General features: G+C 46.3%; 1 protein-coding gene across 2 annotated transcripts; it reads right to left on the bottom strand.

The window, feature by feature from the left end:
* Positions 1-754: 754 nt before the first annotated feature.
* INTS5 (integrator complex subunit 5) lies at positions 755-22,454 on the bottom strand. 2 transcript variants are annotated; one of them, XM_029614862.1, is made up of 2 exons: positions 22,419-22,454; positions 755-5,479 (listed from the first exon to the last, which is right to left on the bottom strand). In XM_029614862.1, exons 1-2 carry the CDS (start codon positions 22,442-22,444, stop codon positions 2,677-2,679), a joined length of 2,829 nt encoding a protein of 942 aa, XP_029470722.1. In that variant the 5' UTR covers positions 22,445-22,454; the 3' UTR covers positions 755-2,676. The 2 variants fall into 2 exon arrangements, with proteins under 2 accessions (XP_029470722.1, XP_029470721.1); XM_029614861.1 differs by lacking the exon at positions 22,419-22,454 and adding an exon at positions 7,791-9,679.
* Between the last annotated feature and the right edge of the window lie 320 nt (positions 22,455-22,774).

Raw genomic sequence — 22,774 nt, 5'->3', positions numbered from 1 at the left:
AGGGGAGGAAAAGGCCAATCGGCGTCTAGGGCAGGGGATAGGGGTGGGCACCGAAAGGTCGACAAGATGGCAGCTGCAGTGATTTGAGAGGTGAGTGGGTTCCCTGGGCCTCAACGGTTCCCTTCCTCCACTCAACTGGCCTTTTGGCCAAGACTTCAAACAAACACAGGGTTTTGCACGCTATGCTGTATTGTATGGTTTATTGAGTACAAAACATTACAATAGCATTGTGTATTTTTTTTTAATAAAACTGCTCTGTATGTCTTGGTGAAAAGTGGTCTATCAAGTGCAACAACCTAAGAGGGTTCTCCTTGGCTTTTGAATGCTGGCGGGTGAATGTCCTAATGCCCGCTCCCCACGGGGACATGGCTGTTGGCAAGATAGGATTAACCTCCTGGATAAAAAAAAAAGGGCACCTGGTAGGGAGGAGTAAAGCTGGGCTTGGCTCTTAGAGGGACTAGGCTTCAGGCATCACAATATGTGTCCTCCTCTCCCGCCGTCTCCCCCAAACAGAAACTTATTTCTACCTCACAGAACACTTACACTAAGAGGTAGATTTTATAACATGCGTGCACTACCCGGCCCGCGCATGTTATAAAATCCGGGGTCGGTGCGCACAACGGGGTGCATAATTGTGCACCTTGCGTGCGCCGAGCTGCTTTCCTCCATTCCGTTCCCCCTAGCCTGACCTTCCCACCCCTTCCCCGAACCTTTCCCCCCCTAGCCCTACTCTAACCCCCCCCCCCCCCAAAAGTTTTACTTTATCTTTTATGCCTGCCAGCACACAATCCCTCGACACAGCGACAATGGCCGCTGTGCTGCAGGCCTCTGGCCCCGCCCAGCACGTGCAGCCTTTTGAAAATCCGGCCCTAAGCTTCACATGAAAAGGTGTATTTTTATTTTTCGAAGGGTGCAGAGCTCCCAGTTTATTTACAGATTCTTTTGTGCGGGATCTTCTACTTTCCCATCCACTGCTGTCCTGAAAACATTAAGACTCAGGCCATTAGGAAGTGCCTGAGAGATGTCGCAGCAGCTCTGGATTGGAATTTGCAGTGTCTATCGGTGGTAACATCCCATCTGACACAGGTTAGCAAGTGGAGAGAGGGAGAGGGGTGCATGTGGGGGCACAGACCCTAGTTTCCTGCACTGGTTTGCATACATTTGAATAAGTTTACATTTTTTGAATACATTTGCATTTTAAATGCTGCAAGTGTATTTTGCACAATAAAAATTAAGTCATTTTCCAACCTTGCTTTGCCTGTACAATTTCTTTTGGCTTAGGAGTTTAATGAGTGGGAGATCTCAGGTAAAAATGTGGAGTAAGAGCTCTCAAAAATGGAGGAGAGGGCATTTTACCTCTTCAATTCTGTTCCCTCTCTCCCTTCTTCTCCCCATCCCGTACACTTTCTATCTTCCCCCCCATCTCAAATACCAGCCAGACTCCCTTAAGCGCCTCATTCACCTGCCAGCCCTCCTCATGCTGACTGGGCTAGTAGTAAGAGAAGAAGGTTGTCGCCTCAAACTGTGTCCTCCTCTGCTGCTCAGGGCCCGACTGTCGCTTTGAAGCATGTTGGACCTCTGTAATACAGCGTGCTTCAAAGCGACAGTCAGGGAACAGGAGGAGGACACGGTTACAGCAACTGCTGCTAACCCAACTGGTACAGGTAGGGGGGAAATTGGCCAGTGAAGGTGAGGAGTCGCAAATGTGCCAGCCAGCTGCTGTCTCCTCCCCCCCGGACTCAGCCACCAGTCTCCCGTGGTGCTTCTGTGGCGTCCAGCCAATTCCATGGCCGGTGTCTGATTCTGCGGCCATTCACACGGCATCACGGGAGACGGGAAGCCCCAGGTATGTATGCGATGGATGTTTAGATTGAGTTGAGATGTGCATGTATGAGATATTTAGGGGGCTAGGGGTACATGTGTGTGTAAATGCATGTAAAGGGGTTGGAGTTGGTGCACGTGTGAGGATATGAATCAGAGGCATGTTTTTAAGTGGGTGTGGGATACATGGATTTGTTTGTGGGAACAGAGTTGTGTGGTAAATGAATATGTTTAAAGTGGGCAGGGAAATGTGTGTCACGTGCTCTTGCTGTCACAGTAGTGCCCAGGGAATTACCACGGAACTGATTTAGGAGTACAGAACTGGAATTATCTGAAGCCGCACGGTGATACCAAATTATTCTCCCACCTCCAGCATTGTCCGGAGGTTAAACACTATTCTGAGCTGTTGCATCTCCCTACTGCAGGAAGGGAAGACTACTAAGCCTATTAAAAAAAATATAATTATATACAAAATAAATACCCACTGTATAATCTATTTTTTTTTTATTTTGTAATTTCCAGATTTCTGCCACTGGAGGGCGATATAGCCAACTCTTTCCATCGTGCCCTCCCGACCCTGAAGTTTCCAAAGGGCAGGCCCCCTGCCGCCTTGGTGGAATGTGAATGAGGAGTCACCATCAGTCCTGTCTGCTCGACTCATTTACCACTTTCGGCATCCTAATGACGCCCGGCTGCCGCATAAGGCCTTGAAGCATAACCACGAGATGCGAGGAGCCCTGCTGGCATCTCTCGTTCCACATCTATTGCCGGAGACATAAATCCCACTGGCCTTTGGTCTTCCCCCTCACTGCTCGGTGGTGTTCTTTGGTCATCCCAGAAAAGGCTAAATGAGGTTCAAGGATAGGCCTGAAGCCTGCCAGATAAGAGCCCCAGTCTATCAATGTTCTTGTGCAGGACACTGTGCAGGACGCCCAGGTACTTCCCCATGTCTCCATCGCGAGCAAAATCCCTGAAGAAGAGGCCCTTGTCGGCGCTGAAGGTAAATTTCTGAGGCAGGGGGCTGTTTTCCTTCAGGTACTCCCATACACTCAGCAGCAGCATGTGCACCTCAAACGGCGCCAGCTGGCTGAAGATCTCGTGCATGTTACTAAGCACAGGCGGCAGCAGGTAGCCCTCCCCCATGCAAGCTACCAGAGCACAGGAGGCCTGCAGGTGCCATGGAGAGCTTATCGTCTGCTCATCCCTGGAGCCTTCCCATTGAGCCATTAAGGTGGCCAGCAAGCCACGCAGCAAGACCGAGCAGTAGCAGAGGGCTGGCCGGCCCAGGGCCACGAAATGCAGGAGCTGGAAGAGCAGCGGGTTCTCCTTAAAACGCTTGTAGATCTGAATGTCCCTCTCCACCGTGTTGCGCGTGTGCTCCTCTGGCGGCCAGGCCAGTTCACTGTTGGTCACGTCTGGGCAGATGATTTCCACAAGCACCACTGCCACCGTTTTGGCAGCCTCAGGATTGACGAGTACCTCATGAGGCTGCAGCTGGGTGGGGTCCACGTGGTATCTGCCCCCACTACAACAGCGGATGATCAGGCTTATGAACCTTTGGGTGTTGTAAATGATTTCTGACTGCTCCTGCTCATGAGAGGCGTGGCACGGCTTCAGGCCACGCCCAATAATGCCGGCATGGAACACCGACCAGATGCTACCAGAGAAGTTAACGGCAGTGCTGAATCTTTGGTTGATGTCCAGCAGGGAAGTTTTGTTGCTGTCCTCCAGGCAGCAGCTCTCCCAGGTCCATGCCTCAACACTGCCCCCGAAGAGCCGGATGTTGCCCCTGTGCAAGGCACCTTCCACCAGCTGCTGCAGGATGGCCTTCATGCTGAGCGAGGAGATGCCACTTAGCCGCGAGAGAAGCTTGCTGGTATACCCGACCCCGGTGGAACATTGCTGGTGCAGCACTAGAAAGAACTGATGGACTGCTGAGCGAATGATGACCAGCAAATGAGCAGGTCTGATGGCCTTTGGCATGGGGCAAACAGATAATAGCAGGGTCACGGCCTTGGAGACCTCCATATTCCGATGAAGCAGCAACTGGCCAAAGTCATAGAGGTGCGACGACACACTCATAGCCAGATGGGAGCTCATGGACGAAGGGCCCTCTTCCCACTGCATGATCAGTGCCAGGTTGCCAAACAGCTGGACCATGTGCTGTTCTGAGATGCTTCCAGAATGGATCTGCGAGACACATTTCTTGATGGTTGTGGGCAGCAGGTTGCTCACAGAGGACATTAGGACAGCATAGAGCTGGGCAGCCAAACTCAGTTCCTCCTGGCTCTTAGCCAGGGTCAGCATGTAAAAGAGGGCATCAGGGGCACAGCTGGGATTGCAGTAAATGGAGAGCAGGCCCAGGAGTTGATGCTGCCAGAGAAACCGCTTTCTCTCTAGCCTCAGGGTCTCCACGCAGAGATCTCGGATGTGGCGTTTCAGCTCGTCCAGGAACGGGACTGGGCGGGGCACTGCGTCAATGAGGCTGGCAGAGCTGCGGCTGTACACCAGCTTCTGCAGATTGAGCAGCAGGAGCTGGATGATGCGATCGCAGGCTTCCCGCACCCCATCGTGCACCGCTAGCCCTGGGGTGGTGATGACGGACGCCGGCATGGCGGTGTTGACCAGGAACTGCAAGATGCGGTAAGCCCCGTTGGACATCTGGGAGATGAGGTGGACGATAAGGCTCACTGTGTTCTCCAGGTCCTCTCTGGGCAGGGTTGCGAAGTGTTGGTGCAGTTGGTTGAGGACACCGGGCTTCAGGGAATCCACCAGCTCTGCTGAGATGGTGCTGAGCAGCATGGGGGACATGACGGCCAGCTGGAGAAGGAAGGGCACGGTGGCTTTCTGCTGCTGATCCCGCACCGGCCCTAGGCTCTCGTGGAACATCTTCAGCAGCTCCTGCTTAATGCTGTCAGAGTGCCTGGAGGCAAGATGTCCCAAGATCCCCACCACCGACGCAATCTTGGGGATTCGCTTGTCAGCCGCTGTAGGAAAGAGGGCATCGGGTGGTGCCACCCCGTGCATACAGAAGTCTTTCAGGCCACAGGACAGCACCCGGCTAATGATAGTGTTGGGGAATGAGGAGCCAATGTGAGCCACCACCCAGTCAAAGTGGGGCGAGTGCTGGACAGAGGTGTCCAGGAGGGCGTCCACGCAGGCATCTGGGCAGGTGCTGATCATGGAGGAAAGGCACTGGGTGTAGCTGTCCATCAGCGTGCGGGTGGCCTTGCAGGACATCCAGAGCTGAAGGAGCTCATTCAGGCTGCTGGCATGGGGAACACTGTGCCGGCCAGCATACTTGCTGCTCAGCTGCCCCATGAGATCGATGGACCAGGCGGACACCACAGGTGCCCAGACTTTAGGGTTCACACAGATGAACTCGGATAGCACGCTCTGGATCTCCTGGACGATATCATCCAGGCTGGGCCCCACTATGGCCCGAGCCCCGTTTTCGCTCTCCAGCTCCATCAGGTAACCACTCACGTACTCATCGAAGACACCGCGCAGATGATCGAGGGCGGCATTGCGGGCGGGCGGCAGGTTCCAGAGCAGCACGATGGCGCACCGGGCGTGCTCCTTCAACGGGAGCTTGTTGCCGTGCACAGGGTCCACTCCACTGATAAATGCCTTGATCTCCTGTGCCAGCTCCTTGGAGCTGAAGGGGGAATAAAGAATAAATACGTCAGAATATGGAAATTGTTAACTCTACCAAGATTAACACAACAAAAGCAAACATCCACAGGTGCCAGCACCTCGAGTCCCTGTGAGCCCTGCTATAAAGGGGTCCCCTGTGCTCTTCTCTCTGTAAGCCCTGTTCTAAGGGACTCCCACACCCTGTCCTCTTCCCTTTCAGCCCTTCTCTCAGTAGCCCGTCCTCTTCCTAGGAGTCCAGCTACAAACTAGAACATGGGGGCAGATGAAGCCCACCCAGTTTGCTCATTCATATCTCCTGCTTAACGTTACAATCCCGCTCTCTCCCACAAAGACCCCCCCCCCTGTGCTTTTCCTGTGCTTTCCTAAATTCTGATACTGTCCTCATCTCCAGCAGGGAGGCTGCTCCATGCATCCACCACCTTTTCTGTACATTTCCTTGGGTTACTCCTGAGCCTACCCCCTTTCACCCCTCGTTCTAGAGCCTCCTTTCCACTGAAAGAGGCCTGCCTCTTGTGTATTTATTGCCTGAACGTATTTAAATGTCTGCATTGTATCTCCTCCTTTCCTCCAGGGCAGGGGTCGGGAACCTTTTTGGCTGAGAGAGCCATGAAAGCCACATATTTTAAAATGTAATTCCGTGAGAGCCATACTAACTACAATCCCCCACCCTCCTGACCACCCTCGCAAGACCTACCAAATTAATTTACTGCAACCCCCTACTCTCTTGATGCCCCCCAAGACCTGCCAAATTAATTTACTACAACCCCCCACCCTCCTGACCCCCCCAAGACCTGCCAAAAGTCCCTGGTGGTCCAGCGGGGGTCCAGGGCTCGCAGACAAATCTTTAATAAAAAAGTAAAAATCTAACAAAAACCCCCACCCTCCTGACACCCCCCAAGACCTCCAAAATTAATTTACTACAACCCCCACCCTCCTGACCCCCCCAAGACCTGCCAAAAGTCCCTGGTGGTCCAGCAGGGGTCCAGGAGCAATCTCCTGGACTTGGGCTGTCGGCTGCCAGTAGTCAAAATGGCGCCGATGGCCCTTTGCCCTCACTATGTCACTGGGGTCGACCAATGGCGATGGTAGCCCCTGTGACATAGTAAGGGCAAAGGGCCGTCGGCTGCCAGTAATCAAAATGGCGTCGACTGCCCTTTGCCCTTACTCTGTCACAGGGGCTACCGCCGCCATTGGTCGACCCCAGCGACATAGTGAGGGCAAAGGTCCATTGGCCCTTTGCCTCACTCCAGGTGTCATAATGGATAACACATTGAAATCGTCGGTACAGTGTGCTGCGGCAGTCAAAAAAGCAAACAGAATGTTGGGAATTATTAGAAAAGGAATGGTGAAAAATTCACCATTCCTTTTCTAATAATTCCCAACATTCTGTTTGCTTTTTTGACTGCCGCAGCACACTGTACCGACGATTTCAATGTGTTATCCAAAATGATAAGGGGAATGGAACAACTCCCCTATGAGGAAAGACTAAAGAGGTTAGGACTTTTCAGCTTGGAGAAGAGACGACTGAGGGGGGATATGATAGAGGTGTTTAAAATCATGAGAGGTCTAGAACGGGTAGATGTGAATCGGTTATTTACTCTTTCGGATAATAGAAGGACTAGGGGGCACTCCATGAAGTTAGCATGTGGCACATTTAAAACTAATCGGAGAAAGTTCTTTTTTACTCAACGCACAATTAAACTCTGGAATTTGTTGCCAGAGAATGTGGTTCGTGCAGTTAGTATAGATGTGTTTAAAAAAGGATTGGATAAGTTCTTGGAGGAGAAGTCCATTACCTGCTATTAAGTTCACTTAGAGAATAGCCACTGCCATTAGCAATGGTTACATGGAATAGACTTAGTTTTTGGGTACTTGCCAGGTTCTTATGGCCTGGATTGGCCACTGTTGGAAACAGGATGCTGGGCTTAATGGACCCTTGGTCTGACCCAGTATGGCATTTTCTTATGTTCTTATGGCGTCATTTTGATTACTGGCAGCAGACAGCCCAAGTCCAGGAGATCGCTCCCGGACCGCTCCTGGACCCCCGCTGGACCACCAGGGACTTTTGGCAGGTCTTGGGGGGTCAGGAGGGTGGGGGGTTGTAGTAAATTAATTTTGGAGGTCTTGGGGGGGCATAGGGAGGGTGGGGGTTTTGTTAGATTTTTACTTTTTTATTAAAGATTTGTCTGCGAGCCAGATGCAGCCATCAAAAGAGCCACATCTGGCTCGCGAGCCATAGGTTCCTGACCCCTGCTCCAGGGTATACACGTTTCGATCTTTAAGTCTGTCCCCATATGATGAAGATTGCTGACCTCTTTAATAGCTCTCTCTGGACCAACTCCATCTGGTTTATATGCGATTGAAGGTGCTGTCTCCAGAACTGTACATAGTCATCCAAATGAGGTCTCAGCAAACAACTTATACAGGAGAACGATCACCTCCTTTTTCCTGCTGGCTATTCGTCTCCTTATCCTAGGACGAGTGTCACCCACCAGTACCCCATCTACTCCCTGTGAGCCCACTGTAATGGGTCCTGCACATCTCCCACTCATCTGTGTCCCATTAACGATTTGGAAGTATTTGATTGCTAAAAGACGGGTGGGTCTAAGAGACCTTTTACAATGTGTTATCTTTTTACAGATACTTTTATGGCCATTGAATCTGGGATCAAATTTGTAGATTTGCGGGTTGGCTTCGGAGGATAAAAGTATTTTGTGAAATTCTACAAGAACTGGCTATTGATATTATTGAAATTCTTGATATGTTGATTTGGGTGATACATTTTATATGTATTGCTTTTGGGTTATATTTTTGTTTTGAATTATTTGTCTTCTAGTGTTTAACTGTTTTATATCGTGTTTGTATGGATCTGGTGATAGGACTATGTGGTTTTTATATTGTTATTTTAAGTTATATGTTGATGTGATTCACTTTGAGCAACCAGCTGGGAAAGCAAATACATTTTATTAATAAATAGAATTAGTAAACCGCTCAGCGTTATGGGGACACAAAGGGGCACTCTCCCCAGACAAGGCATACCTCTGCTGGGAGCTGAGTGCCATGGAGAGGCAGATGTGGTAACAGACATGCCAGAGGAAGGAGAGTGTCCCAGAGTGGGGGCGGGAGGGTGAAGAGGCATTATACAGAGGGCATGGCGCATGCTCGGAGTAGAGTACAGATGGGTCAGCATGCTCCCTGACAGTTATACAGAAGGATCAGAGCACTTTCCTGGGTGCCGTATAAGGGGTTTTTAATTCTTCCTCGGTATTAAAAAAGGGGATTTGCAATGTCATGACTAATGGGAGTGTGTGTGTGGGTGCGGGGGAGGCAGGGCAAGAAACCAAGATGACATGGGGGCAAGGAAGAGGAGAAACTGCTGACAGCCGGTGCGCACACAGCAGGCTGGGTCAAGCCCAGGACCTGCTCCTTCCGTTCCACTCTGCACCAGCACAGATGCACACAGATTTATTTACTTGCTATGTGTTTATATACTGTACATAATGTATACAGTCTGAGTTGCCCGTATTATGAGGGCATTTTCAAACTGCCCGAAGAAGTGAAAATTCCATGGGTTCTTTGCACCAATTTTTAAAACTTTCCTTTTGAAAACTGCCTAAGAACAAAATGTCATATAGGGTCAGACCAAAGGTTCATCAAGCCCAGCATCCTGTCTCCAAAAGTGGCCAATCCAGGTCACAAGTACCTGGAAGGATCCTAAATAGGACCAATCCCTCTTACTCCCAACCAGGGACAACCAGTGGCTTTCCCAAACCTACATAGCTACTACTGGTTTATAGACTTTTCCTCCAGGAACCGGTCTAAACCCTTTTCAAACCTAGCTACGCTTTCACCACTTCCTCTGGCAACAAATTCTATACTTTGTGTGCTGAATGAAAAAAATACTTTCTCCAATTTGTTTTGAGTGTGCTATCTATTAGCTTCATGGAGAGTCCCTTAGTCCATACTACTGGAAAGGATAAATAATAGTTCCCCATTTAAGTCATTTCTTGATTGAATGCAGTCCCTACAACCGATTGGGTTAATATTGCCCTGGCAAAGAACAACAGTTCAAAACATGGACCCGTGTCGGCTGAGGTTTGAAGAGTCTTTCATGTCTCCCAACAATCAACACACATCGCCAGCAATATCATTAATAGCCACCTCTTACAATGTTATTATATGTAATTATCTGATCTGCATTTTCCTCTTACTCCAAGTTCTATTTTTTCCTTGTTACATGTAACTGCTTTTTCTGCACTATTGTTCAAGTTGTTAAGTTTATTATTATTTTGCACTCCTGTTTCTTGTGAACCAGCATGATGGGACTGTCGTCTTGAATGTTGGTATATAAAAAACTTAAATAAATAAATAAATGTTGGTGTGGGCTGTAGAAGTGTTTTAATACACTCTACTGTGAAGCCTAGTATGCCGGTCTATCTTTAGGTGGTGTATTGAAGGCCCCATTTACCCAGTCCATTCCACTCAATTTTATAGACCTCTATTGCATCTCCTCTCAGCCGTCTCTTCTCTAGGATGAAGAGCCCTAACCTGTTTAGTCTTCCCTCATAGGGGAGCCATTTCATCCTCTTTTATCATTGTAGTCACTGTTCTCTGTATCTTTTCAAGTTCCGCTATGTCTTTTTTGAAAGGGATGACCAGAACGGAATGCAATATTCAAGATGCATTCGTACCATAGATCAATATACAGGTATTATATCAGCTTCTGTTTTATTTTCCATTCCTTTCCTTATAATACCTGGAATAAATGTTAACAAATTTAAAAAAAAAACCCTAGATCTATATAAGATGATACTTTTTTTATTGGAGTAATTGAATACATCTTAACTAGCTTTCAAGAGCTAATACTCTCTCTTCAGGTCTGAATTCAAACGAGCAAAAGATGACATTACCAGAAGTATAGTGTGGTATGGTTACCATAAGAGAATCATAAAAGGCATTCCAGTCTGCTGAATAACGTTATAGGAAATCTACTGTAGGTCTCTCTCGAGTCCTTTTTTGTCAGTCCCAAACTGCCTGATCATTTTGACTTCAGAAGGCTTGCATTCCTGGCTTGTTTTAAACGTTCCTCCAATTATCCTGATCATAAGGTCATTGAGGCAGTGGTTCTGGCTCCAAAAACTGCTGCCCCATGCAGCTGTCGGCCTGGCCTCTAAGATCTAGGTTTCCTATCACATTATGAGCCATAAATTAAAACTATACTGCTTGTCACCTTCTGATCACCTATCAATTCCCCTTCACCCCATAACTGAATGCTTTTTATGATTCACTTATGGCAGAGCCACATCTCTCTCTATTTTCAAATCGCTTTTAAAACCATAACTACCAAATAATCAATTCCAGTTTTCAAGCTCACTTAACAATTCATTTCTTACAAGTATTTACATGGCATCTTATAATATTTTTATTTATGTTATATTTGCTAACTTTTTTTTTGATAATACATTTTTTGTATGTTATAATTATTTTGTATTTTTTTTTCGGTTTCTTTTGGTTTTAATGCAATTAATCTTTTAATTTTTTAGAAATGCTGTTTATGTAAACCATTTTGAAGGACTTCAAAGGGGCGTGGGATAAACACTGTGGATCCATAAAGTCAAGAGGCTGCCAATGAAGAGTGGGTGACTCGCCAGAATGATGGCTACTGCCTGGAGTCAATACCCTTATTAAATAAACATACACAGGCTTACGGTGACTCCAACATCGCTCTAAGCTTCAACAGCAAGAGGAAATGTGGAAAAAAGGATTCACACTCACAAAGAGGGGAGTAGCTGGCTTGTTACGGCGGTTACTACCCCAAATCAAATAAGCCTGATACTTCACTTTCAATGCATATACAGCAAAGTTCTCTGATTCAACGGCAGGGGAGAAGAAAAACTGATACTTCACACATCCAGCAGAGCTCTCTGCTTCAACGGCAGGGGAGAAGAAAAGAGGGTTCGCACTCACAAAGCGGGGAGTAGCTGGCTTGTTACGGCGGTTACTACCCCAAACCAAATGTGCCTGATACTTCACTTTCGATGCACATCCAGCATGGCTCTCTGCTTCAATGGCATGGGAGAAGACTTATACGTCATGCATATCCAGCATAGCTCCCTGCTTCAACGGCAGGGGAGAAGAAAAACAACCAATAAGGGCTAATAACATAGTCTGGGTAAAACAAATAAGCATGGGTGCAGCTTGCTTATTGCGGCGGCTACTACCCCTAACGAATCAAGCTAGATATTTCACTTGGATGCAGCTCCATCACTGCTCTCTACATTAAAGGTGGGGGTGGAAGGGAAATAGAACCAAGAGCTAAGAGAAACAGATAAGTATGAGAGAAAATATGTGTGAAGCTTGCTGGGCAGACTAGATGGGCCATTTGGTCTTCTTCTGCCGTCATTTCTATGTTTCTATGTTTGTAAAAGCGGTATACAAACATTTTTAAATAAATAAATGTATTTATTTGTCGAGTTTTTTATACCGTCCGGATTCGCCATCACAACGGTTTACAAGAATATCTTTTTCTCATTTGAATTCAGACCTGAAAGAAGAGAATATTAGCTCTTGAAAGTTAGTCAAGAAATGTATTAAATTATTCCAATAAAAAGGTATCACTTTATATAGATATTTTTTTGTTTTTGTTAACCTTTATTCTGTGCATTCACTGGACTAACATCAGCCGGACTCATAATACCCAACGTTCTATTTGCTTTTTTGATTGCCGCTGTGCACTAGGCAGAGGACTTCACAGTACTGTCCACGATTCCAAGATCCTTTTCCTGGGTGGTGACATCTAATAAAGAACCCAGCATCGTGTACCTATAGTTTGGACTATTCTTCCGTATACGCATCATCTGCCGTTTAGATGCCCAGTCCCCCCGGCCTCACAAGGTCTTCTCGCAACTCCTCACAATCAGCTGTCATCTTCAAATCTTCTAACCTCACTCATCACTCCCTTTTTTCCAGCTCATTTATAAATATATTATTAAAAAGCACCAGTCCCAGTTTAGATCCTTGGTGGCATGCTACTATTTGCCTTTTTTTCATTGAGAGAAGTCAGCATTCAGTCCTACTTTCTACTTCCTATCTTTTAGCCAGTTACCAGTCCACCATTGGACTTTGCCTCCTATCCCATGGCTCGTTTCCTGATGAACTTTTCTCAAAGGCCTTTGTCTAACGCTCACCGATCTGTTGTTTTCCCATCACCCCTGGAACCCTTTTTAAAAATGGGTGTTACGCTGGTCACCTTCCAATCCTCAGGTGCCATAGCTGATTTAAACAAGGAGTTAGAAATTACTACTAAGTCTGCAACTTCATGTTTAAATTCTTTCAGAACTCGGGGGTTTATATCAGTGAGTCCTGCTGTTTTTTTTCTTTTTTAGTTTGTCGGTTTGCTCTATTACATCTTCCCAGTTCGCCCTGATTTGCTTCAGTTCCTCTGAATCAGCACCCTCAAAAAATGGGTCCAGCTTAGGTATCTCCCCAATACCTTCCTTCAGTAAAGACAAAAGCAAAGAATTCATTGAGATTTTCTGCAATAGCCCTGACGTCCCTGAGCGCTCTTTCTACACCTCGGTCATCTAGAGGGCCAACCAACTCCTATTTGGGGGTCTTGCCTCTCTGGAAAGCTTCCTGTCAAATTCACTTTTGGCCTGCACAAAGCAAAGATCTGGGCTTCCTTTTTGTGTCGGCACTTTTTACCTGCATACTTTGCCCAACTTCTCAAAGGATACATGCAAACAGGAACAATTGGAGATTGATGAGTGGAAGAGTATCCTCCGACTTAATATCGCCATGATATTAAGTCGGAGGATACACAGAAAAGCAGTTTTTACTGCTTTTCTGTGCACTTTCCCCGGTGCCGGAAGAAATTAGCGCCTACCCAAAGGTAGGCGCTAATTTCTGTGCGGCTTGGCTGTACATTTTACTTTCTGAATCGCGCGCGAATACCCAATAGGGCCATCAACATGCATTTGCATGTTGAGGGCGCTATTAGGTTCGGCGGGTTGGACATGTGTTTTCCTCCCCTTACTGAATAAGGGGTAAGGGAAAACACGCGACCAATAGCAGGCCCGATAGGTTGTCATGTCAACAGCATGATAAGATCATCCCTAGCTACCCCTGAGTATTTCTCCAAGGTGGGGCCCATTTACCATCACTCTCTAGATAGTCCATTGTTCTGATAAACTCTTGCTGGTCAGGGTAATTAACACATCTATGGCTGTGTTTATAGAAACCCCTGAGAAAGATTGCCTCTGTAGTATCCGTATAGCCGGAAGTTCCCACCGTTGGCTTCTGCTTTTATGACCCTATAATTAGGCATCATAGGTGGGGCTAGCTTGACTGCCTGTCCAGATGTCCTAGGAATTCTGCAAGTCATTCTCAATAAGTAAGAGTTCATCAGGCTAAGAAAATAGAGGATTCTGGGGCATTTTCCTTTCTCCATGTTGGTTTTCTGTTCAGGCACCCTCATCATTAGTTAGCATGTAGCACATTTATTTATTTATTTATTTAAATTTCTATACCGATATTAGTGGGGACATCATATCGGTTTACATCAAAAACAAAAGGTTGGAAATTACATAAAACAGGTAGGTGGGGGGGGGGGGAATAGGAACTATAAAACGCAGAGTAGGAAGTACATAGGAACAGGCTACTCAGAGAGTGGCACAACAATTTAAACTAAGCAAAAGATTTGTGGGAAACAGAGAGAACTTTATACAATATTCGTGTTGGGCAACGAGGAAAATTTATATCAAAATGAGTAGGGATGATGTTCGTGATGGGCATGTTGGGTGGCCGTGGGAAGGATTTAAGACATTTAAGACTAATCGGAGAAAATTCTTTTTCACTCAACGCACAATAAAGCTCTGGAATTTGATGCCAGAGGATGTGGTTAGTGCAGTTAGTGTAGCTGGGTTTAAAAAAGGATTGGATAAGTTCTTGGAGGAGAAGTCCATTAACTGCTATTAATCAAGTTTACTTAGGGAATAGCCACTGCTATTAATTGCATCAGTAGCATGGGATCTACTTAGTGTTCGGGTACTTGTAGCCTGGTTTGGCCTCTGTTGGAAACAGGATACTGGGAATGATGGACCCTTGGTCTGACCCAGCATGGCAATTTCTTATATTCAAGTTACAAAAAGTCAATATCAGGGACAAGTCTCAGATTTTGGTGCTGGTTCATATTCTCTCTGGTCAAATTTAATTTCTGGCCTGGTGGGCAGAATACCACACGTTTTTCTGCTATAGTTGCCGTTTCTCATGTTTCCCCCAAGATTAGAGTTTTTCCTGCCATTTTGTGGGAAGTCTCTCAGCTTTGGCGAATGTACATTTCTGAATTTTGTACAGCACAGGAGGAAAGGCAATTCCGATACTATTTCTCCATTATTACATTGCACAGAATCTGGCTTCTTGGGATTTCCAGCTCAGTTTTCATCTACATCTTTCAGTGTCTAGGCCTTGATCACTTATTCTGCATTTTGCAAGGGTCTGTCTGTGTTTTGCATTTGTGACAAAGGTTAGGTATTATTTCAGTGTGTATTTTCTGTGTAAGGATCTGTAGCAGGCCAGCTTGCTCCGTTTTCCAATCTACACCTCCCAATGGAGATATATTGGTGTTCTAGGGCAGGCTGCAATAATTAGCATTGCTGCCTTGTCATAGGCCAATGTCGGTTTTTTGAGTTCCTGGTGTTAGTGCTGGTTTGGTATAGCAAGTTTTGCTACATAGGTGCCGAGTGTCTTTTTTCTAGAACTATGTGCTACTTCACAAAATGCCTGCTAGCAGAGGGAATTTGTTTTGCGGTTATTGAGCTGACACCAGAATTTGAATATTCATTTGTATGGCGAGTAATAAGGGGACGTCACTTGCTGAAAGTGCTGAGATCTCTTCCTGCCTCTGAGCTCACAACAACGCAGGCTGAGAGACACACAGCATTTTACCAGTCCTGCCAGCATTTATAAAGCTTTAAAAGAATTGGAAGTCTGGTTTGGTTTTTTTTACTATAAAAAATACAGTGGACCAAAGCGCAGAAATCACACCAAAGGGAAAAACAACCAAACAGTATTGTGCTGAGATAACTCTTAGAGAGGCTTGTTGGTAAAGACAGGGAGTCAAATACAAATTTTTGACAGGGTGAGTATCATTCAAAATACAACATCAAAAACTTTGAAATAGTTTTATGGTTAAATATATTTTATTAATTGGTCAAGAAAGAAACAAAGCAGGAGAAGTGTGCAGTTTGAATTTTCACAAACATAGAGATACATACATAGTAATAGTCGTAGTTACCCAGCGCATTAACAAGCCAACACAAAACTGTTTATGCAAATGTTAATATACACTTCCTAATTCCCTCCTGGTTACTGCCATCCCAGCTAACCACCCTACCTACCCGGAAAGTTCACCAACCAGTCAATGCCGTGTTCTTGCACATCTGACCCTACCCATAAGCCCAACTCTTCCAGACCCCCACCCTCCCTCTCCCTTACCCCCAGATTCTACCTCCAAGTCTATGGGTAACCATAGTCTCTACAAAGTATTCAAAATTAAGCTCCTAGCTCTGCTTGAAAGAGTTGGGATATACAAATCCCATACTCCCAAGAAGCTTGGTCTTGGATCTAAAAGACGAATGAGCTGCCAAAGTCTCCATTTCGCCATTGCCAGTAAGAAGGAGAATTGTTTCCCCTCCAAACCAACAAGATCGAACGCTTCCCCTGAACCAGTAATTTCCTCTCCTCTGACTTCTTAAGATATATACATAGATAAACACATTTCAAATAATATTGTTTTGGGTTGCAAAGGCAAAGCAGATCCCAAAAGGTTATTTATTCTCTTCCAAAAACGAGAAATAATAAGGCATCCCCAAAAAGCATGGACAAAAGAGCCCACTTCTAATTCACCTTTCAGATACAATGCTGTAGATGACATTTGCGCCTTAAAGGCCCCGCGCGGAGAAAAAACATGCCCTATGTAAAAATTTAAATTGCATTTCTCTTAAGTAACTATTAGTAGATAAACTCTGCTCTGCCTGAAAGCAAGCTGACAAAGGACTGCAATCAAGTAAAACCCACCCTCTACCCTCAAACATTCCCAAACATAAGGTATCCACCCCTACTTGGCCAATTGTTGCAGCCCTTTATAAATCAAAGATAAAGAAAGTTTCCTCCATTCCACACAAAAAAGGTGTCTATTTTATCTATGACTGGAGACACAAGATCCATAGATCTTAAAGAGTTAGTATAATGGCGCAGTTGGAAATACGAAAAAAACATCTAAGTGTCTAAAGCCATATCTGCTTTGTAAAGTTTGAAAAGGAAGAATAATCCCTTCTCCAGAGAGCACATGCTGAAGCGGAGTAACTCTCCTCGCTCTCCAAAATAAAAATAGAGAAGAAGAATCGGGCTGGAAGTCTAAATTCGCTTGAATCGGTAAAAATGGGGTACATGTTGTCGAGATTTGTAATTTCATCATGAGAGATTTCCATGCCCAGCGTAGGGAAGTCAATAAAACATGGTGAGCTAAGACTAGCTGAAGGGGCTTGAAGAATATATCTCAAATCTAAATTAACTGTGAGTGATCGATCACTAACAATGTCAGTGAAAACAGAGCCATCATAAAGCCAATCCCTAGCCACCCACAACAAACTGGCCAAATTATAATCCTCCATATCAGGAAGACCCAATCCTCCTTTTCCCCAGTTCTAGGTTTCTTCCCCACCCAAAGGAAGGAAAGTAATCATCTTATCTAAGGCCTGTAGGTCATTCCTGACAAGACAGATAGGCAATATCTGAAGAACATATTGCCATTTTGGAAAAATGACCATCTTAAAGAGACTCACCAGACCTCCCAGCCATAAAGGAAGAGATTGCCATATCACTAGTCTATCCCCGGTATTAGCAAGAAGAGGTTGGAGGTTAAGGACATTTAACTGGTCCAAGTTCAAAGGGATGAGGATCCCCAGTTATCGAAAAGAGCCTCAAAGACCTCAGCCTGCTCCAGACCTGCTCGCCTGACTGCCGCCTGCCTCTAGACCTCTGCTTGCCTCTGACTACATCTGACCTCCAGTATCTGACCCTTGCTTCGTTGACCACTCCTCGGACTGACTTATGGACATTGACCTTTCGCCTGCCTGACCTCACCTCCAGATTCTGGCTCTGTTCCTCGCCTTGTCATCACCAACACTGTTCTGGTTCTCCCTGCTCCAGCTCGAACCCGACCGCGCTCCTTCTGTGTTCGTGGGCACGCCGGACTTCCATTCTCCCAGGAGACCCTGCGAGGACCACCTAAGTCCAAGCTGCCCGAGTTCCTACGGGCTACTCCCGGGGGAACCTTGGGCTTCCAGTGATGAAGCTCTACCTTGCCTCTATCTCCTTCAGTGCTCCGCCCCCTGGGGCCAGTTACCTCCTATTCCCTTTCAGGAGCCATTCCATCCTTGCCCCAGGACAAGGGTCCACCCCCGAGCGCAACATTTAGCCAACTGGATGCATGATCAGAGATGGCTATATTACCAATGCCAGCCTCATCAACCTGGGCAAAGCTAGATTTACATATTAAAAAATAATCTTACCTGGAATAGGTAGCATGGGCCCTGGATAGATGAGTAAAATCTTTCTCCAAGGGATATAAGGTATGCCAAGACTCCAAAAGCTGTAATTCAGAGAGCAAAAAGAGAATACTCTTTCGTGCGCCCAACCTCGCACCCCTCTGAGGAGTTGACTTTATCTAATAAAGGGTCCATAATGAGACTGAAGTCCCCACCCACGACCACTATCCCATCCATAATTGGCCAAAGTTTCTGGACTATGTGACAAAAAAAGGAGTGATCATATTAATTAGGAGCATAAATATTACAAAAAGTGACCCGATGACCAACTATTGCATCCTGTAAAATAATATATCTGCCCTGAGGATCTGTATGGACTTGAGTAACCTGTAAAGGCACATTTTTACTCATCAATATAGCAACTCCCGCAGACCTGGTTGTGGATGCAAAATGCAGCAGTCCAACCCAATACCTTCGGAGCTTCGGATGCTCAATATCATTTAAATGTGTCTCCGGAAGAAACAGAATATCAGCAGACTGTTTCTTAAGTGCATCAAGAACCTTTTTCTGTTTTACTGGAGTATGAATACCACAACATTCCAAGAGATCAATTTTAAAGTGTTTTTACCCAGTACTGAAATCTAATTGTAGGGAATGCAAAAGAAAAAACATCATCCTAGGGTGGTCACCCCCCAGCTAGAAAATCCCCTGGCACTAAATTAACCAATCGGAGCCTTGTCCAGAAATAGCCCACACACACTAACTAGACTGTTCTGTCCAACCCCAATACCACCCACCCCTCCCCAGACCCATTCCCAACCTTATAGCCAATACCACAAGTTGAGAGATCACCACCTATGCCAGAATCCTCCCAAACTGCCTACATTCACCCCCACACACCTCCCCAAGTTTGTATCAAATGGATGAATCTTATGACCATTCTCTGCATAGAAAAAAAAATGTGCAAAGTCCTCTATGCTCCCTGAAATTCCAGGGTACAAAAAGAGGTAGAAGACCCTGGTAGAGTCTAGTAAGTCCAATTGACTCCAAATATTAGCCAAAAAGATCAAACACTAAATCTCCCCCATAAAAAGAAAGATAAAGCGTGGCTAGCCAACCAGAAAGTAGACACAGGCCCCTGTGCTCCCCGTACAGAGCCTGGCAAGTCCAACAGTCTGGCAACCCCGACCAGAGGAGACTGACATCATCCCCCAAAGCCACTAACGAGAAGAGAAAACAAAAATGTTCAATGCTATGAGCCAGCCTGAGAGTCCAACTTTGCTTTTGCCAATGGAGAGACTAAACTGGCTGCCTCTGCCGCCGACTGACACCATTGTACTGCTTCAGGCAGATGAACACAAAGTCGAGCCGGGTAAATTAGAGCAAATCTTAGTCCCAGTTTACGCAATCTGGTACAACACGGTGAAAACCCCTTCCGGAGTGCAGAGAGCTTAGATGAATAATCTTGGAAGACTGATATGTGTTTATTTTCATATGTGAGTTTCTTCCCCGAACGCTTGACTTGCAGAATCTTCCATCTTGTGTACAAAGTCCAAACATTTTGCAATAATTACCCGTGGATTAGCCTCCTCTACCTAATCTTCATTGTTTTCTTGACCCGGAGAATCATCGTGGAGGCTTTGCAGCTCAGGTCTGACACTTCTCACAATTTAAGCACGAATTTGCGCAGAATCCCCCCCGCGCAGAACTGCCAAATTCTGCGAAGAAAATAGCAGGAGACCCCGGCATGAGACCCTGAGCGCGCAAAGACGAAGGCCTGCGTGTGCTGCGGGACGCACTACATTCGCAGCAAAGATGAAGGCCCTGGCGCACCGTTCGCGACAAAGATGGAAGGCCCCCCGTGTGCTGCGAACGGAGTGTGCTCCGCTCGTGGCAAAAATGGAAAGCTCCCGTGTGCCACGAATGGAGTGTGCTACGCTCGTGGCGAAAATAAAGGCCCCAGTGAGAGAGAATGTGTGTGAGAGGAGGGGGAGGGGGTGTGAGAGAGGAGAGGGGGGTGTGGGGGCGGTGAGCGAGAGCATGAGGGTGTGAGAGAGAGCATGGGAGGTAAGAGTGCAGGAGGGGGAACGCTTGAGTGTGGGTTTCAGAGAGAGGGAGCCTATATGAGGGGTGGGGGTGTGGGGGAGGGGAGGGTGAAAGAGAGCATGGGAGGTAAGAGTGCAGGAGGGGGAATGCTTGAATGTGGCTTTCAGAGAGAATAGGAGGTAAGGGGGGGGTGGGAGGATGTTTGAGTGTGGGTGCCAGAGAGAGGGAGCCTATATGAGGAGATTGTGAAGGAGTGTGTATGTGTGTGAGAGATTGGGAGCTCGTGTGTATGAAAAAGGGATCGTGTGTATGTGAGGGTGCTAGCCTGTGTGAAGGGATTGTGTATGTGTGAGAGAGAGCCTGTGTGAAGGGGAGCATGAGAGAGAGACGTAGGTAGCCTGTATGAGGATGTGTGTGTGAGAGAGAAAGGGAGCTTGTGTGGGTGGGTATGCAAGAAAGAAGGCCTGTATGAGAGGATGTGTGTTTGTGTGAGAGAGTGAGGGAGCCTGTATGAGGGTGTGTGTGAGTGTGTGAGAGAGAGGGAGCATGTGTGTGAGAGAGGGAGGGACAGAGGGAGCCTGTGTGAGGGGCAGTACTGAGAACGGGGTCAAACTCTGGGACTGGCAATAGAGTGGAAGGGGTTGAGCCTAGAGGTGGAGGGGAGAGATACTGGCAGGTGAAGGAGTTGGGGCCTGAGAGGGCAAAGTGGGAGAGCGAGTGGAAGGGACACTCTTACAGTGAATTTCTAGGGAAATTCTCCTCAAAATATTTAAAATTCTGCAACTTTAAGTAATAACTTATTTCTGTATTAGTTCAAAATATAATTACTTAGACTGTCATGTAATTGTATTATTTTGACCAATATAACGTTTGCAGAATTTTAAGTTTTTGTGCACAGAATTTTTTAAATTATTTTGCACAGAATCCCCCCAGGAGTAACAGAATATATTTAACACTCCTAAAGTCAGCCTTTCCCCCTTCCGATGCAGCTCTGTGAAACTCGGTCCCGTGTCAGGGGACTGAATTCGTTAACATCTATCTAGGCGACTGTTGGGGTTTTTTTTATAACTTTCTAGCATTGTATAAAAAAATATTCTCAATTAAAACTATTTCAAGTTTTGATGTTGTATTTTGAATGATATTCACCCTGTCAAAAATTTGTATTTGAATCACTGTCTTTACCAACAAGCCACTCTAAGAGTTATCACAGCTCACTACTATTTTTTTTTTTTACTATAACAGAAAATGTTACATCACAACATTGCAAGGTTAGTAATTTGATTTAACTGGAAACGGCACCCAAACATAGTGCCCACACCATGAAAACACTGTGATATGGTGTACTATCACAGTACTCTTACTTAGCTGGAAAATAAATGCCCACATTTGCAGATTATAAATAACCAAAATAAGAAACCCTACATATAATTCTATAGCATATGCTCTCTCTATATGCTATATGAAAATAATAAACATGTGGCACATGTAAAACTAATCAGAGAAAGTTCTTTTTTACTCAACCCACAATTAAACTCTGGAATTTGTTGCCAGAGGATGTGGTTAGTGCAGTTAGTGTAGCTGTGTTTAAAAAAGGATTGGATAAGTTCTTGGAGGAGAAGTCCATTACCTGCTATTAAGTTCACTCAGAGAATAGCCACTGCCATTAGCAATGGTTACATGGAATAGACTTCGTTTTTGGATACTTGCCAGGTTCTTATGGCCTGGATTGGCCACTGTTGGAAACAGGATGCTGGGCTTGATGGACCCTTGGTCTGACCCAGTCTGGCAGGTTCTTATGCACAACAGGTAAGGGCAGAAAAAGAGCAGCCCTGCCTGCTCCAGCTGCCAATCATAACAGTGCTGGCTGCAGTGGTGGCTTGAGGGTGCACGTGGGATGGGGATGGTGTTGTTGGGGGTTTTACATGGATTTGGGAATGCACTAGGTATTTCGGAGTATACAGGGGTATGGAATGTGTTGTGCAGCAGATGAGTCTAGCGATTGAATATGGTTTGGGTTTTTTTGAGGGGGGGGGGTGGATGCATATTGTAATGCCTCTAGCCTGTGCCCCCTAACTTCAGGACAGCTCAACTCGACCTATCTGGCGCTTGATGACAGTTGTAGTGTTCTGCCTGGCTTAAGCTGACCCTAGTGACCCATCCGCCCCCTCCTCCCTCATAAGTCTGCAGGAGAGAGTACTGCACCCACTGGACTCAGAGGCAGGCTGATGCCGTCCTACGTAGCTTTCAGGGCAGCTCCTGGAACCCGGTAAGCACGCGCGCTGTACTCCCCACCTCCCGCCGCGAGGGTCCGCCCCCGGCCCCGTTAGCCCAGAAACCCCCGCTCACCTCCCAACCACGGCTGCCGCCGCCATCTTGAAATCGCACGTGACCCAGCCCCTTTCCCTTCCTGCTCCCCATAGTGGCACCTACGTCACGCGACGCCGATTGGTCCCTCCCTCTTGGGCTGGATTGGTTAATGAGCTCCGCCCCCCTGCTGATTACAAAGCATCGAGCGGGGGATGCAGGATAATTCCTAGGGCACAATTTGAGTTTCTTATGTTGATTTTCAATGCATCACTTGAAAACAAATATAGAGATACATAACAGGGATACTATACAGCGTCAGGAAAAGAAAAAAAGAAAGGAATGATACTCTTAAAATTAAACATAATTCAAAGTTAACCCAAAACATAAAAATGAAT

The sequence above is a fragment of the Rhinatrema bivittatum genome, chromosome 8 (genome assembly GCF_901001135.1).
Source record: "Rhinatrema bivittatum chromosome 8, aRhiBiv1.1, whole genome shotgun sequence".
Lineage (NCBI taxonomy): Eukaryota > Metazoa > Chordata > Amphibia > Gymnophiona > Rhinatrematidae > Rhinatrema > Rhinatrema bivittatum.
Note: the sequence above shows the minus strand (reverse complement) of the source record. Positions and strands in the feature narration are given on the sequence as shown.

Excerpts from the sequence above, each read along its gene's own strand:
- INTS5 (XM_029614861.1), bottom strand. The coding sequence starts at position 7,822 with ATGGAGTTGGTCCAGAGAGAGCTATTAAAGAG. Across the intron at positions 5,480-7,790 it reads CAGAGAGAGCTATTAAAGAG|CTCCAAGGAGCTGGCACAGG; the intron begins GTCAGCAATCTT and ends TTCCCCCTTCAG.